This window comes from Oryzias melastigma, linkage group LG6, assembly GCF_002922805.2.
Source record: "Oryzias melastigma strain HK-1 linkage group LG6, ASM292280v2, whole genome shotgun sequence".
Lineage (NCBI taxonomy): Eukaryota > Metazoa > Chordata > Actinopteri > Beloniformes > Adrianichthyidae > Oryzias > Oryzias melastigma.
The window spans coordinates 12324875-12341903 of NC_050517.1; the positions used below are offsets into that span (position 1 = coordinate 12324875).

Consider the following 17029-nt stretch of genomic DNA (forward strand, 5'->3'; position numbering starts at 1 on the left):
TTATGAATACGCTAATACGGCTAAAGCATCTAATGTGGCTATGGTGTAGCATCTTACAAACAAGTTATAGAATTATTTTGAACACAGTTAATGAAGTCTAACAGACTGACAGATTTATCTCTGACTATTTAGTCTTGGTTAATGCACTTTGACAAATATATTTCCATATTTATATATAATGTCAAATACACATGACACAGTAGTATCACTTTCCTGATTGTTTTACTTTGTACATTATAGTTGGACAAGTAGTTTTCTTTAAAACAGAGTTCGCTCTGTCTCTTCAGATTGCTAAAGATCTATCTGGTATTATTGAAAAATCAAAGTGATATCAACCTTTAAAGGACGGTGTACATGCGTCAACAGCAGATTTCTGCTCTTTTACTTCTCCATTCAGACTGTGACACATGAACACTTGGAATTCTCTGACTGATATTTTATGCCAACAATTTATTGTAAATAAGTTAGAGCAGAATTTTTAGCTAAAACACACACAACGATGGTAGTAGCTACTCAGTGGAGCTAAATGAGGGTCATTATAGATGGAGACATGATCAAGACCTAAAATCCACTGCAGAAGTAATCAGCTTGAGGATCACTGACAGCTCAGCTCCAACCAAAGTTATCCCGTGCAAAGGCCACAGAAAATACCAAAGAACAGCTCATATCACTCCGCTTAGCCAAATTTTAGACCGGACATCAATTTTGTCTGAAACCAGTCGGTGTTGCTGTGGCTGAATTCCTTGGGAGGATAGAATGGAGGAGGCGCAGGAGAAAAAGAAGGAGAAGTACCAGAAGGACAGTTGGAAGACTGGTTGGAGGACCAGATGTGTGCCCGGTGGGAGTAGGGGATTGGAGATTTGCCAGTTACAGTACTCTCTGAGCAAGGCCTACAGCACACTGAGCATGACAGGTGCCAACCAAGAAAGAGCCTTTAACAACAACACAGAGGCGAGAAAGCTTCCAGATGGCTCTGCCTGAAGAAGAAAGAGAAGTGGGGGCAGAAAAAGACCTGATCAGCCATGGTCCGGTCACCTGGACCTGCCTGTTGACCCGAAACACCCCATGACCTCCAATACAACACTAATGATGTGACCAAAGCTCAGTCGATATTTCTGAAACTGCAAGATAATTAGCTCAAAAAAGACAAATAGAGATTTAAAAATATCATAGTTCCTAATGTTTCCAACAGAAAAATAAACTCTACAAATTCCAAAAGCAGAAATTTGAGATGTGTTTATGGAATTTTCTTTTGTGAGACTTTAATTTCAAGAGGCGGATCATCTTTCTACCTTTAGAGCTAGATTGAAAATGTTTAAAACATAAATATACTCTAATGTGACCTGTAATCATTTATGTGCTTCTCAAATAGATTTGTTTCTATAATGTAATTTTTCACGAGTCAAATATGTAGTTTACGGTGTTTCTGAGAATACCTTTGCAAGAGTGTCTCTTCTATGCCACTCAGACCGAGACGAGTAAACAAAAAACCTGGTTCTCTCAGAACACACTCTGAAATGAATGTTTTCTGGAATAGAATGAACTCCACTTCTTGGATTTAGTCAAACATTTTAAACGGGAGCGTTTTTGGCATTGTTGCAGTGGATGCAGTTTATTTTTCACAGTAGTTGGGTTTCCATTATTCTTTTCATATGTGAAGTTCTTGTTTTAACTTTTTACTGTTTTGAACATAAACTTTTGATTAAGTGATTTACATGCTTCATTTTCTTAACAATTTGTACATATACCTTAGTTTAAATTTAAAATAAAAAAGACACTTTCTGTTACAGACGTCACAATGTTTTTTTCTAACCTAAAGCTAAAAATGAAGAATGTTTTTTTACGTTTACAAATCTCCCCAGTTTGTGTTTTAGTGTATGTGAGAAGGTATCTCCCAACTCTAAACAACAACTGAAATACAACCATAAGGAGTTATTCCTTTAGCTGCCAAGGAGCTCTTGAACATGTGATGAATCTGGTTCCCAGACCTAAACAAAATTTCCTTTTGCAAAAATGTAGCTATCTGCCTTAAAGCATGAGCATTCTGAGCGTGCTCATTGTTTTTTCCCCTTTTTTGCCTAAATCCAGAGCAAATGTTCAAAACTTAAAACAAATTTATACATATATTTTGAATTAAAAATTAAATCGATATGTATTTTCCTGGAAGTTTTAAGTTTAACAACAATACAAAAAAAGCTAGTTTAAGCAGCTGGTCCAGAGGTGACTTCAGGCTATAAGTTTCACCTGAATATTTTTTTGCAGCTTTGTTGACAACAAGGGCAAACACTGACGACTTGTCTGACAAAAGTCAAAGGTGTAAACGGACAGACTACAGTGACCTGCCTGGGTTTGGTTTTCTTAAGTAGTCAACATGGATATTTAAAGAAAAAGGAAATAAGGAAGGAAACAGTAGCTGGTTAACAACATAAAGGACACAGGTAGCTAAACCCAACCACTGAAGTTAGGATTTCCCTTTTTAGTAAAGATCAACTATAATTCTATCAGATGCTTCTTATACTTATGAAAATCTAAACTAAATAGTCCAACAGTCAGATCCAATATAGTCCAACCCACCATCACAAGACAGGCCTTGGTCAATAAAAGGCAACAAACAGAAAAAGGAAAGCAAACACTGAGGGGTCTGACCCTGAAAGAAGCAAATCATTCTAATTTTAAATATTTACCGCAGTTCTATGAAAAAAAAACAGGAAGACAAACCATTGAGAGAGAATAGGAATATACTTTCCATCAAACTCATTCTGACAGGTGCCCCGCCCCCAAACCCACCCCCAAGATAATGTCATAATTTTAATATAAAATGTATAACTCTCCCCCCATGATATAACATGGGGAGTTCACCTTTCATATACATTTTAAATAAAGTGTCCATTAAAATTGTTACATCACCTTGTGGGTGGGTTTGGGGGCGGGGCGCCTGTCAGAATGAGTTTGATGGAAAGTATATTCCTATTCTCTCTCCTCTCTGTAAATGTCTATAATATAAATGGAAGAATAATTCCTATATGCGCCAGAAATGCTAAAACTATCTATCCAGACATGTGGAGTTTACAGTGAGATGTGGCTTTATTTACACAGAAGGAACCAGTGAACGAAAGATTCATGTACTTCCAGGCCCAAACTAGGAAAAGTATGACCTCGTTAAAGTAGTATGTTAAAAGAAATAAATCAAACATCTGTTGGAAGGAGCAAAACGGAGGAGAATGTGGAGAAACCACATTTAGTGAGACTACAACTCACTAAAACACATCTGATTAACTTCAAATGTAGGTCCTGTTCTTGAGGGTTATTCACAAACAAGAGCTGAATGGAAAGAAAAATAAATAGCAAATGGTCATTATTATGAATAATTTTGAATTTGATTTGAAAGTTTATGATTGTTGACCCAAGAAAACTAGTTGGAGACAAAATCTTTTTGATGGAAACTTTTCCAGGTACCACAAGAAGCAGAAGTGTTTATGAAGAAAACTCACACAAGGAAGTGGTAGAGGAAGCATTTCATTCCAGCGGGTCTCTCTAGAAAGTTGTAAACATCGCCCTGCATGCTGGTCTTGATGTAGGGACTCTGGAATTCCTTCTGATGGTGACGCAGCCAACTGGAGCGGGGCAGGGGTGGCGGGACTGGGGTGACGGAGGGCTGGTTGTGTGTATTCTGTAGCGCCGGGTCCTTTGTGTCAGCGGGCGGGCAGCCGGGAATGCCTGATCCATTATTAACCACGGCGGGCTCCAGTTCCAGTGAAACAGGAGAGTAGCACCTGATGCTGGATGCAGGGACCTGCAGCGCCGTGCTGCTGCTGATGCTCCCGGTGGAAGCGGCCAGGTCCATGTCGTGGTCCAGGCTGAGGCTGAGGCTTGTGGTGGCGCAGCCGTTGGGACTGCAGTGGATGAAGGAGCTCCTCATCCTCCTGTCGCGGTCTCGTTGCATGTGGCACGCCACGTGGCACGAGCGCGTCCGCCGTTCCCCCATCGCTGCCCCTCACGACGGTCTGAAAGTTCTTACAGGTTCTAACCAAACGTTTTGTAGAAAAAAAATAAATAAAAAGTGAGAAGATAAACTCAGCTAGGCATAGCTAGCTACCTGCAGCAGGAAGCCATTGCTGGACTCCATGATTTTCCATTCCTGCAACGAGAATAAAGAGAACGGAATCAACGAGACATAAAATACTCAATACATTTGCCTCCAATAACAAAAATCGATCATAATTTGATTAAAGGTCTAATCATTTTCTAGTTTTTTAAGAAAAAAAATCTTGTTAACTACTGATTTACAATAAACAAACATGAATTTATGCCATAAAATTAGGAATTTCTTCAGTAAAACTATGAGAAAAGTTATTTTTCCTTAAAAGAAATAAGCAAAAATTAATGTAGGTCCTGTAATTATTTTTTCTTTTTTTTCAAATTTTTATTTTTTTGCTTGTGCAAAACAAAAAACTTGTTATTTACAATAAACTATTTCAGAAATTATGAATTTATGTGGAAAAATTACAAATTCCTTTAAAACTGATGGAAAAGACATTCTTTTGCCTAAAGAAAATAGCAAAAAGTGAATTAATAAAGACAGTCTCAGATTTTGGTGGTCACAATATTTTCTGTCTTTATTTAAAATCAAATTTTAGTTGTTTGTGCAAAACAGACAGCAACTAAATAGTTATTTACAATAAACAACGACAGAATTTGTGCTACAAAATTAAAAATTCATTCAATAAAATTAATAGAAAGTTGTTATTTAGCCTAAAAAAGCAAAACATGAATCAATAAACACTTAAAAAATAAAGTTTCTCTTTATTTGTTTTAAGATTCAAGTTTTTGTTGCACAAAATGTATGTACAATTATGTACTAATTCAGAATTCGTAAATGTATGGTAAAAAAAAATCAGAATTCCTGCATTAAAACTGATTGGAAAAGTCATTCTTTTTCCGGAAGAAAATATCAAAAATTGAATCAGTAAACAAATCATTTATTGATCAAAATATTTTCTATTTTCATTTCAAATCCAATTTTTGTTGTTTGTGAAAAACAGACAGCAACTAAATACTCAAAGACGGAATTAATGCCACAAAATTAACAATTCCATCATTAAAACTAGTTTCCATCATTACAAAGTTGTTATTTTGTCTGAGAATAGCAAAACATGAATCAATAAAACACTGTAAATGAGGATTTTTTTCTCTTTTTTGTTATTTTCAAATCCAATTATTGTTGATGTGCGAAATAGAATGCACTTAACGGGTTATTTACAATCACTTATGCATTTATTTACAAATTTATGCAACAAAATTAAGATTTCCTTCATTAAAAATGATGGAAAAGTTGTTGTTTTTTTGCCTAGAAAGTGGCACAAATGAGTCAGTAAACGCTAAGTGATTTTATTTGTTTGTTTTCTAATTCGATTTTTGTTGTTTGTGCCAAACAGAATGCACATAACTGGTTATTAACAATGAACATATTTTAAATTTATGCAACAAAGTTAAGATTTCCTTCATTAAAAGTGATGAAAAACGTTTTATTTTGTCACTATAAGTGAAGACTTTTTATTTTTTATTTATGTATTTATTTATTTTTTTCAAATCCAGTTGTTATTGTTTATGCAAAACACAATAAATACAACTGGTTATTTACAAATTGGCCCCTTTTAAACATGAAATTGCAAATAAATGTACAAAAATGTTTTTTAAAAAAAGCAAAACGTATACATTACTAGTGCTTTCAAATTTATTCTGGGACCCTGAGTTTTGAGAGAGGCGCCTAATGCATCGTTATTATAAATAAACAAATTCAGAAATTGTGAATTTATGCTGCAAATTAGATTTTTTTCATGAAAACTAACAGAAAAATTGTTCTTTTGATTAAAATTTTTATTTATCTTTTTTTCCTACATCATTAAATCCTATTTAAAACCAACCCTGCTGATCATTTGCTTCCCCTCAAACACCTACATTAATAAAGGCTCATAAAATTGAATTTTCTGATCATTTCTTTCTATTTGAAACCAAAATATCTGCACCACTTTTAGTTGCAAATGTCATCCCACATGTTGCTACAAATCGCCATCTTTATTTGTTATGATAATCCCAATGCTGTGAAATTAAAGCTTACACTGTAATACTGAATATTGTACGAACATCTGCTACTCTGACAAGTGTCACCCTCGCATGCACGGAAAATGAATCCTAATCTAGAAACGTCAACAGATTAAATCTGACAGTAATAAATCTGCTTCTTGGAGCGTGTTACCATCACACTGGATTGTTGTGCACAGAGTACTAATGCTGATTAGAGCATTACATTGCATAATTGTTGCAGCCTGAGCATCACAATGTATACATGCATTGATAGAGACAACACCGAAAAAAAATATTTATTTGGAAAAATAGTCAATTTTAATGCTAATTTGAATTCCTAGCAGTCAACTAGCAAATGTAACATATAAAAAGGTCTATCAGGCTCTGAATGTTCTCAGGACAAAATCAAACATGACTGCAGTTATAGTCCACAAGGTCATTTCCAGCAACCTTGTCTGAGGATTTTCCACTGCTTAATGTTTGGTGTCCGTCTCAGAACTTTTCTCAGAAGCAAAATGTGCTTTAACTAAAACATTTTACCACTTTAGAACAACAAGGACACCAAAGACCCTCGCCTTAAACACAACAAATGTGCAAAAAAAGAGAATTTGTTGCAGAATTATACGCTTGAAATCATTGCTGGATTGTTGTAAGACTAAATCTTTAATAGTTCAATCTATAAAAGCTTATAGGTGGAGTAATTCATTACAGCAAATGGCCACTTATGAATAAAACTTTTAATTTTCTCCCAAAAAAGTCTACAAATTGGACGTCAAAGATGCTGCAATTATATCTGAGAAACAGAAATTACTTAGAAAAGTTGGTCATCCCTCCATCCATCCATTTTCCACTTGAGAACATTTTTTATCCCACACACAGTAAACACACCAGCAGAGAATGATGATTGAAGCCAAAGTTTCCGAGCACTCTGCTGCCTGACCTCCCATTACATTGATACGACCCCTGTGGGTTCACCGTTACAGAAACCTCTTATCTCTTCAGAAGATGGAAATTTAGATTAAAAAAAAAGAAAATGGTTCAGCTTTAAGTCAAATTAAAGGACATCTTGGAATATTTTTGAGGATTATCGCTCACCTTTGAAACTAGGATGTTGGCTGTAACATTCTGCTTGATTATGATTGATTTATTAATTATTAAATATCTTTGATTAAAGATTGCCAGAAAAAAAGGTTTTAAATACACAACACATATATGTTAATTATATATATATTTTAAATCACAATTCTTTTAACTATATAACTTATTTAAATTGTTCTAATTCTCATTAAGTATGTGGATGTATTTTTACATGTTTATTAACACTAATGAAATCTGTCGAATTTATGATATAAAAAAAGAGTTTTAGTTACAAAAAATATTTTGTTTTTTGCTTTTGGGCTTATTTTTCTTACTTATTTTGAAAGTAGCTTTGTCTTCCATGCAAAAACAGACTCAAAATATAATCTAAAAACTGTTGAGAACCTTCTCTACTGAACCAATCTAAAATAATCAACATAACGATTTGAAATAAACATTAAAATAACCTTACCTTAACTCCAGACTGAAGTTGTCACAGTGACGAATCTACTGCCTGTAGCTCTCATAAAAACACGTCTTTAAAAAAATATAAAAATATATAAAAGTTGTTTCTTTCACGCAAATAAATTCCAGCCGGACATCATATCGATCAGAGATCCTCCTCTGACGCTCAGAAACACGCGGGTTTTATCTGACAGAGTGGAACTCCAAAGACCTCATCAATCGGCTGCTGCCTGCAGGACACGACCTGTCTCTTTAGAAGTGCATCGCAGCTGTGCATGCACGAATGCTGCCTTCGCGGTCTGCGGGATATCGCGCTACCCAAGCTTGCTCTCATGAGTAAACAAACACTGATTTCTAAAAATGTATTGCTTTAAGTCAGAATTTACTGAAACTGTGAATAGATGAGCCACAAAAAATGATGCGTTTGCGTCCAAGTCGTTTTTTTTAGGCTAATCCCTTCTGTTTGCTATGTCATTGGCACAAACTGTGTATGTTTAGTTTGTCATTCTCAGTGTTGTCCAACCAAAACTTTACAACTACAGTTTGTTTCTAGTAGTAGTGTAAAACAACAACAATAAAACAAAGGCAATAAACATTACAGCTACATATCTTAAATGTCTTAATTATTTAAAGGTACGTCTAGCCACAAACTGATGCAACAACAACAACAACAACAATAATAATAATAATAATAATAATAGAAATAATGCAAGTAAGATGGCAGATGTATCGTATACTTTAAAAGTCCCAACTATTTAAATCAATATCTACACAAAGATTACAATGATGAACAACAACCACAATATAACAACAAAAATAATTATAATATTTTTATTAATGATCATCATCCTCATCATCATCATGGATATGGTATAACCAATATTCTCATTTTTGTGACATTTAAAATTGACTAAATAACTAAATTATATTACACGATAATAAATAAGTAAGTAAAAATAAATAAATAAATACAAGATGCTAATCTTTGTCCATAGGAAGTAATGTTTAGATGTTACGGATGTACGTGAACGCACCACTCGTTTCAAACAGCAGCAGCTGGCAGATGAGAGCGAACAGCTGGTGGCACGTGCGTCTACCAGCAAGAACACAACCCGAATGGGATTATTGTCATTAATATGTATTAAATATTATATCGCATTTGCTATATTAATGCACATTTGTTGATTATGTTATTTAAAACTTTAAATGATCATGCACCTGACTCACCTACAGGAGGCACCATTTTTTTTAATGGTCATGCGATTGAGTCCTTTTGCGCTCGATGAATTTTGTCCCGTTTGGCATCCGTAGTTACTGGGTAAAGATGGCTACGCACAGTAGTAAAGCACTTTTCTGTGTAGGTCGTACTAGTTTTTCTTACATTGGACTGTCAAAATCAACTAGTAGAGTCTCGTACGCCACAGCTTTGTCTGTAAACAACTCACACAGAAACAAAGGTGAGTTCTGCGCGAGTCAACACGTTTATTTAGTGCTCATTTAAAACCACGCATGCTCTGTTAGCTAACTAGCTAAGGTGCTACTATGGTAACAGTTCTCTCTTGTATTAAGGTTATTCCGTCCCACAGTTATTAAACAAAATTTACCGGGATGGTAGTATAAAAATATGTTTTGTGGTAATTTAATCTTATGATGGTTTTTTAAACGACAAGAAGGTTGTTAGGTTTTAGCTAGCTAGTCTGTTATGTTGATTCACAGATTCATTTGTTAGTCGTTTTATAATAAACTAATACATTATGTAAACATTGTTAGCGAGCAGCATCCTCGGCATAGACGGTACAGATTATCACAGTCTGATCCTCTGTAGTGTTTGGAGGGCTCGTGCACAGTAGCGTGGCTCCTCCCCTTCTTCTGCTGGTCATTGCTTACCTGTGGAATGAGATCTACAACGTGGTTCTAATCTGATCTTCCGAGTGTTTCAGATGGTTCTGGTCAGGACTGCCTTCTCATTTCCATCATTAAACTAAAATAATGCTGGAGTCTCTGACTGTGATCCTCCTGCAAACCTACACACTGAAAGAAAAACCTAATTTAAGTACGTTCTGACAGAGTAAAGAAACACACCTGCATTGATGTTACTTATTGTTCTGGACCTTCTTATTCTAAACGTAGTGACCAGACACCGTTTATAGAATTTGAGGAAATGTACTGCTTTGTAATCAATTAGATTAGGGGTCGGCAACCTCAGTAAAAGAGATCATCCTTTGATCCATATAATTGTTTCGGTGGTATTTTATTTATGATTTTGTAGTTTTTAGCCAAAAATCAGAACACCCGTTGTTTTCTTGGACATAGTTTCTGCAGAGCGGTAGGAGTTCCTCAGGAATTCACCTCTGAGTTGAGAGCTCGGACCGGGGGGCTTGCAACCCACCCAGCGTATTTTCTACGTCACAAATACAATATTTTTCCAAATACATTTTTTTCATCTGTTCCTGATTCACATTGATTTGAATAAATAAATAATCAGAAATGTTGTTTTAACCTTAATTATCTGTAAAAATATCCTCCATCATCAGAAAAATGCCTCAATAACCTGTTAAGAACACAAAAAAAGTCATTAGAGTTTGTCTTTAATACTTTCACATCATTATATTTAGTGTTATAAAGACTTTTTCTTTGTTTCATTTACTTTTTTTATGACAAAAGTTCTTCTTATTATAAAAGATAATTTAAGTGACTGCAGATGATCTTTTTCTTCAGCTAATTTGACATTAACTGAGTTACTTACTTTCATTTACTATTTAATTTTTTGCGAGTTGCATTTGAAGAACCACTCTGGTGAAAATTGTGTATTTTGTGGCATTTAACTAATGATGGTGGACACATATGAGGAAAATTAAGCTCAAAATTGCATCTCTGACACTCCTGCCCACAACTCAAAGGTGAATTTTCTGATGAACTCCTCCTCTGCAGCAACTTTTCTAGAAAACAAAAACATATTTTTCTATTTCGGCTAAAAATTGCATAATTGTGATTTAAAGAGTACTGGGAACACTTTATAAATAGATCAAAAGAAGATCAAAGTATTTAGCTTTTAACATCGAACCTTACAGGTTTGCAGTAAGTTCAATTTTATTTCCAGAAGGGATGCAAACAAAATACTTTTGTTATAATATGTTAACATTATCGATTTTACAACATTATAAAAGCTTCAAGGTTTCATAATAGAGCTCTAAAGCAGCAACGGTCCAACAACTGAGCTTTGAGGAATCCCATAATGCATCACGCAAATGTATTTCACGTCAGAGGTTTTAACCCATTTTATAATGTATTAATTGAGATGTCAACTGAAGCAGGAATTAAGAAAAATAACGTTAAGGTGCTAAAATAAAAGCTTTTAGTATCTGTGTGGCATTTAAATGCTAATGTGCATGCTTGCATATCAATTTTGACTATTAAAATACGTCCTCTTTTAGTTTAAAGTTTTGACCAATAATGGAAAGTCGGATCTTAAGTGAACTTTCCAGGAAAACCTCTCCTGTCCACTATCTTTTGGATCTGGACCTCAGTGAAGATTATCTGTGGCAAATTGTGATGAAACCAAAAGACAAAACGTCTCATGACGAGAGGCTGCATAAAAAGGAGCCATCTGGCATTGGTGTGCAAAATGTTATAGTGGTACCTGAAAGCACCACTAATGCCAGATGTCATCAAGAAGCTTCTAGACATTTCTGGATATAGAAAACATGGAAAATTGCACCATATATAACAGATCAAAGTACCAGCACAGCCTCAACAAACAATCCCCCTCTTGTCATTATACATCTAACATTTAGTTGGAAGTGAAGCCTTAAAGTTATAAGACTTAACACCTAAAAAACCTAAGAGATGAAATTGTCTGATTCATGTTATTTAAACTTCAGCTTTACTGTGTTTTGTGTCTGGCTGTATAAGTTTTTAATACCACAACATGCTATTTTTAGGACATTTTCATGATATAAAAGTGCATGTCTGTGTCTGATAAAACCATATATTTTAGGTCCTTCAGATAAAAATGGAAGATTCCCCAGAAGACCAAAGAGAGAAGTAAGTTTATTTTGGCTCTGATTATTTTCCAGATTGTTTACATTCTTGTTTTTTTTAATTTGGGGGTTTTAAATTGTGAAACTGAAATCTTCGCGTGTGTTTGTCTGGACAGCCGGGGGAGCCCCGGACAGAAAAGATGGCGCCGGATCAGGACTGGACTTCGGTTTATCCGGCTGCAACTCCCTTCAGACCGAACTCCGTCCCCCTCCCTGTGAGGATGGGCTTCCCCGTGAAGGGAGGGGTTCCCCCACAGAAGAAGGGCAACTTGGAGCTAATAAAGGTTATTTTTTATATATTTAATGAGGAATAGTGGCAGAAAGAGGTTAACTTTTATTTAAATTTGGCAAAAATATTAAGCAAAAGAATAGAAATAATATTGTTTTTGGGGTCATTTGCATCACTTTCAGCCTCTTAAGGCAAAGTTAATTCAGAAGCTGTTTACTGTGTTGGATATCCAGTGGATTAGCATGTTTTGGTCATGGAGTCGGGCGTTCATTAGGGACGAGCGGAGTTAATTGCAGCTGGACGGAGCGGGCGGAGCTCTTTTTGCAGCGACGCTGGCTCTCATGGCGGCGGTTCTGTGCTGGGATTACTGCGCTGCTGCGTCCAGACACCAGCTGCTCCATCTGGACTCCGGCCACTTCCAGATCCACCCGCTTACCCTCGTCACAGCTGGAACTCCGCCGAGCGCTCCAACTAACCGCTTTCACGCTGCAGCTGCGGGAATGCGACGACTTATTTACCTTTAATGCTCAAAACATCACAAACTTACAAAAAGATGAACCTCTGTCTACTTTTGGAGAAAGCCCGATACCTATAGGAAGTTAAGCTCATACTGCTGTTTTTTTTATATAACTTTATGCCTTATATAATGCCCTCTGCTCAAAGGATCAAGAGGATTTTCTCCCCCCCTCCCTGTTTACCATGCCCTTTAAAACCACTCTATTCAGAACTCCAGCACTAAGTATCTTTATCTGTGGCATCAAAAATTCCCTCTGACCTGTGAGCGCTTCTTGTTCGTCTTCTACTTGTTCATCCTCCAGATGTCAAACCGAGTTGAGTATACAAATCTACTGGAATCACCGTGTCAGACATTTATTAGAAACAGTTTGATTCATCAAAAATGATTTTTAAAAAAGCTTTTTTTTCTAAAAAATGTGGCCATATTTGTTGTCTTGTGAAACGAGTTATTTTTCAGCACAAACTCTGAAGCTTTTTTTTTTTTAATCTTTTTTTCATTTTTAATATAATTATAATACCTAACATGATCTGTGCAAAGCCTTTTTTGTGTCAACAACAGAATCAAGTCTCTTCCAGCAGAAGCCATTGTGTTGGATTAAAGAGCACAGTCATAGGTTTTGGTTTAAAATTTTAAAGCTTTTAATACAGCTTTGTCACTTTTGTTTCCCTTTTTAACATATCGTATTTTTCAAACTAATCGTTGCTCCAGAGTTTAAGTCACAGCAGCCAAAAAATGCAGAATAAAGAAAATAAATCATGTATAAGCTGCACTTTTTGGAGAAATTTGGACATTTCATCTTGAAAACAAATCGTAATGGAATAGAAAACAATAATAAACTAACGTGTATTTAGTTTCATGAAACATCGGAGGAATCTAGTGTATTAGCACAAGATACGAACAATTATTGAGATAACTATAGCATCAAGAACGTACTAGCAAGTATCATTTTAAATCACTAAATCTATTGAACTCTTCATTCTGTGTCGCTTTGAAACAGCAGCACTTCTTCTGCGTTGCTGTCAGTAGGAAATGCTGACACACGCCTACAGTGCCCTCTAGTGGTTGTTTCTATTTATTAAAGAAAACATACAAGTCGCAGTTGAGTATAAGTTAGAGCCAGCCAACCTAAAAGCATAAAACCATGACTTATACTCCGAGAAATATGGTAGACTCTAGTGGTGTGTATTGGCAAGAATCTGGCGATACGATATGTATTGTGATGCTCATGATACGATACGAAACATATCCCGATATACAGTACCAGACAATATTTCACTATTTTTTTATTATGACTTAAGAATTATCTGAATAATAATACATTTTTCAAAAAAGTAAACTAAAATACATCTTGTTTAATGATCAGAAAGTTAAGCATTGCGACTGTATCTCATAAACAAGTCACTTTTATCCAAGCAAATTCATGGAGCTTTTCTTTTGGTTATTTAAGAAACATTTAATTAGAAGACATAAGTAAGACTGAATCACAGGTTGGCCTGTAATTCATAATTAAATATCGAATTTCAGTATCTTGAATTGATACAAGTATCACCAAATAAAGTATCGTGATATTTCACTGAATTGATATTTTCTTAAACCCCTAGTAGACTCATGATCTCCATTCACACCACTCAGTAAGAAGTCTACATAAACTTGCGTAAATGCGCGTTTTTAGGCTTCTGAGTTCAAACTCCCATGTTCATGCGTAGCTACACAAGTTTTTACAATTGTTTTTGGGCGAAGAGATTGATTGACGATGGCCTACAGCAGGGGTGTCCAAATCAAGGCCTTGAGAGCCGGTGCTCTACAGGTGCTCTGGATTTGGACACCCCTGGTCTACAACCAATCAGGATGTAGAACACGGTGTGATGTAAAGAAAAAGCAGTGAAATTGAACCACAATATGGTGAAATAGTGGAAATAAGAGGCCAAATCCAGGTCCTGAAAAGTGACCCCTCACTATAATCCTCCCTCCATCAAACTTAACACTCAGCACAGTGGAGTCTGATAATCTCCTGGAAACCACCACACTTTTCCTCAGATAGTCAGAACACATGCTGATGGTAGAGTGTCTGTCCTCAGACTGGAAGGTCGTGAGTTCAAATCCAGGTCGAGTCATACCAAAGACTCTAAAAATGGGACCCAGTGCCTCCATAATTGAGACTCAGCATTGAGTGGTTGGATTGGGGGGTTAAAGCACCAAAAGGTTCCTGTGTCTGTAGCTCTCCCCCTGGGGATAGCTGTGTGACAACTAAAGAGTTTTGGGGAGTGATATTTCATGTTTTTCACGTTTATGATGTCATAAACATTTACCAGACATCACTGCTTTGTTTCAGATCCCCAACTTTCTACATTTGACCCCGGCTGCCATCAGGAAGCACTGTGAAGCTCTCAAACGTGAGTTGAGTCCAGCAGCTTCTTTCGTTGTGACATTCCTACCAAACTGACGAGGGGAAATCTTTCAGCTTTCTGCACAGAGTGGCCCTCCGCCTTGGACACGGATCCCAAATGTGACGAGCGTTTCCCAGTCAAAATAGAGAGCAGAGAGTTCGTGTCTGCCGGTCCGTCCATCAGAAACCCTGCAGCTCGCGTCGTTCAGCTCTCAGTGAGTGTCTCTGCTTCTTCTACGGTTTGAGTTTTTATTTATGTGGCATCTGTGGATGCAAATGTCTGACTAATGTATGAGTAGAGGATCATGGGGATGCATATTGACCATGAATGTGAGACTAAATAACTGCATCCGTGAGTCTAGAGAGATGATTTCAGCTCCATCTTTGTAACCTTTCTTGTTTTTATTTGTTTGTGTCTTTAAATCAAACGATTCTCAGAGGCAAAAGTGACGCTTTAGCTTTGACATATTTGCTGAGACATTTTAATATTACTCTTAATCCCCCCCACCCCCACCACTAGCACTAATCCATCAATATGCAGGCCTCTCATCAGAGCAGAGCCGTACATGTAAACAAAACATACATACCATTATAAAATCACACTAAAGATGAATCAGTTAAAGTTAAATGATTCAGAATGACATCCCAGTGAGATGCTTTAGTCTCTAAAATCAGCCGATTACAAGTTTGACCTTGTTTTATGTTTTATTTCTCGTATTCTTTTTCTGAATATTAAAAAAAACAATAAAACAGCTGAATTGTAATAATTCTCCAACAAAACATCGTTTAAAGCCAACTGTCCTTCACATGTTTCTGATTCCCCCAGCGGAAGTGTGTCACTTTTACTGTTAATCACCAGCCATCTGCTCCTCTGACACATTGCCTTAGATTATATCAGCAAGGTAGGAACCGGACACTAATCCAGGTGGATTAGACGGGGATAGATTGGACGGCAAATCTCAGCTCAGTGAAATTCCAAATCCTGAACGGACTGAGCCCGTATCCTTGAAAGTTTCTTGATGCTTGTTGGCCGACTGGAGGAAAGTGATGGACTTCAAAATCTCTGAATTTGTACTTTGTACTGGTCAAAACCATAAAAATAAAACTCTGCACTGAAGATATAATCTGTTCTCCATCCTCTCTGCGCTGAGGAGAGGATGGAGGAGATTGTGGGCCGAAGCATGAATCCCCTAGAGACCAAATATCACTTTAATCAAAAAAAAAAAGTCAAAAGAAGACAGCGTGGTTTCATTAGTGACTCTAAAGGCAGATATTGATGGACTGTGCACTTCTAAAGCTGCTCTAAAATAACCACACTTTGTGATGGATTTCTGTCTGGACTGTTAAGTGCATTTTCCTCCCATAATCCCATGTCCTCTGATTTCAAGATAAAGCTGTCCAGTTTGAACTTGGATGACCACGCACGCAAGAAGATGCTCAAACTTGTTGGTGAGAGATACTGCAGAGACACGGACGTGCTCACCATCAGAGCAGACAGGTAAAACCCCAACGCCTCCATGTGCGTTTGGCCTATGGTTTCTCATACTAGTGCATGTTGGATAAGACTTGGTGTGAAATGTCAAAACACTTCAAATCTCATGATTTAAGTTTGAGTTGTGCTGGTTTGTTTCTTTCTCTTTTTCCACTCAGTAGTCTTATACTGCTTGCTTTTGTTATTTTAGTTTGAGGTTGGACCTTGGTAGTCTTGATTTGTGTGGCTTTGTTTGTTTGTTTTCATTAGTTAGATGTTGGTTAGGCGGTCTTAGCAGGGAGCTGCTGACTCCGACAGTCAACATGGCGGGTTCAGCAGTCTCCTTGAGTTATTTTATGTTCGGCCGAGGTTCCAATCTCTGTGTCTCTTTGTTTGAACCAGCACACTAATTATTTTATTTTTGTTGTTGTTGACACAGTTTCTTTATTTAATAAACTTTGCTCCTTTTTCTCTTGGTGTCCAGTTTTCTATGTTATGGTCCTCTTGGTTGTGTTTCATGTCCGAGTTCCTTCACTAAACACTATGTATGTTTGCCATTTTCTAGTGCTGTCGGAATCTACAATTCTAAAGTGCCCTAGAAATGTCCTAGAAGTCTTTGTGGAAAAACCAGGGTGCATCGATGCTCACTAAATTAGTGAATATAAACCACAATACATTACGTTTGAACACATTTTCGCAAACAAAACGTGTTTAAATGTAATTTTTTAAATAAACAATCCACATTTTCATCATCAGAACA

The 17029-nt window shown here is 36.5% G+C and overlaps 2 protein-coding genes across 2 annotated transcripts in view; one reads left to right on the forward strand and one right to left on the reverse strand.

Annotated features, from left to right (window-relative positions):
• kcnq1.2 (potassium voltage-gated channel, KQT-like subfamily, member 1.2) overlaps positions 1–4726 on the reverse strand; it is a 65742-nt gene extending 61016 nt beyond the window's left edge. The window contains exon 1 of the mRNA XM_036212279.1: positions 3492–4726. Within this exon, the coding sequence (XP_036068172.1) occupies positions 3492–3985 (494 nt within the window). The 5' untranslated portion in view covers positions 3986–4726. The remainder of the gene's footprint in view (positions 1–3491) is intronic.
• A 4173-nt stretch (positions 4727–8899) lies between these two features.
• mrps35 (mitochondrial ribosomal protein S35) overlaps positions 8900–17029 on the forward strand; it is a 12502-nt gene continuing 4372 nt past the window's right edge. The window contains exons 1-6 of the mRNA XM_024282581.2: positions 8900–9083; positions 11624–11670; positions 11783–11950; positions 14745–14805; positions 14874–15013; positions 16187–16296. Coding sequence (XP_024138349.2) covers positions 8909–9083; positions 11624–11670; positions 11783–11950; positions 14745–14805; positions 14874–15013; positions 16187–16296 — 701 coding nt within the window. The 5' untranslated portion in view covers positions 8900–8908. The remainder of the gene's footprint in view (positions 9084–11623; positions 11671–11782; positions 11951–14744; positions 14806–14873; positions 15014–16186; positions 16297–17029) is intronic.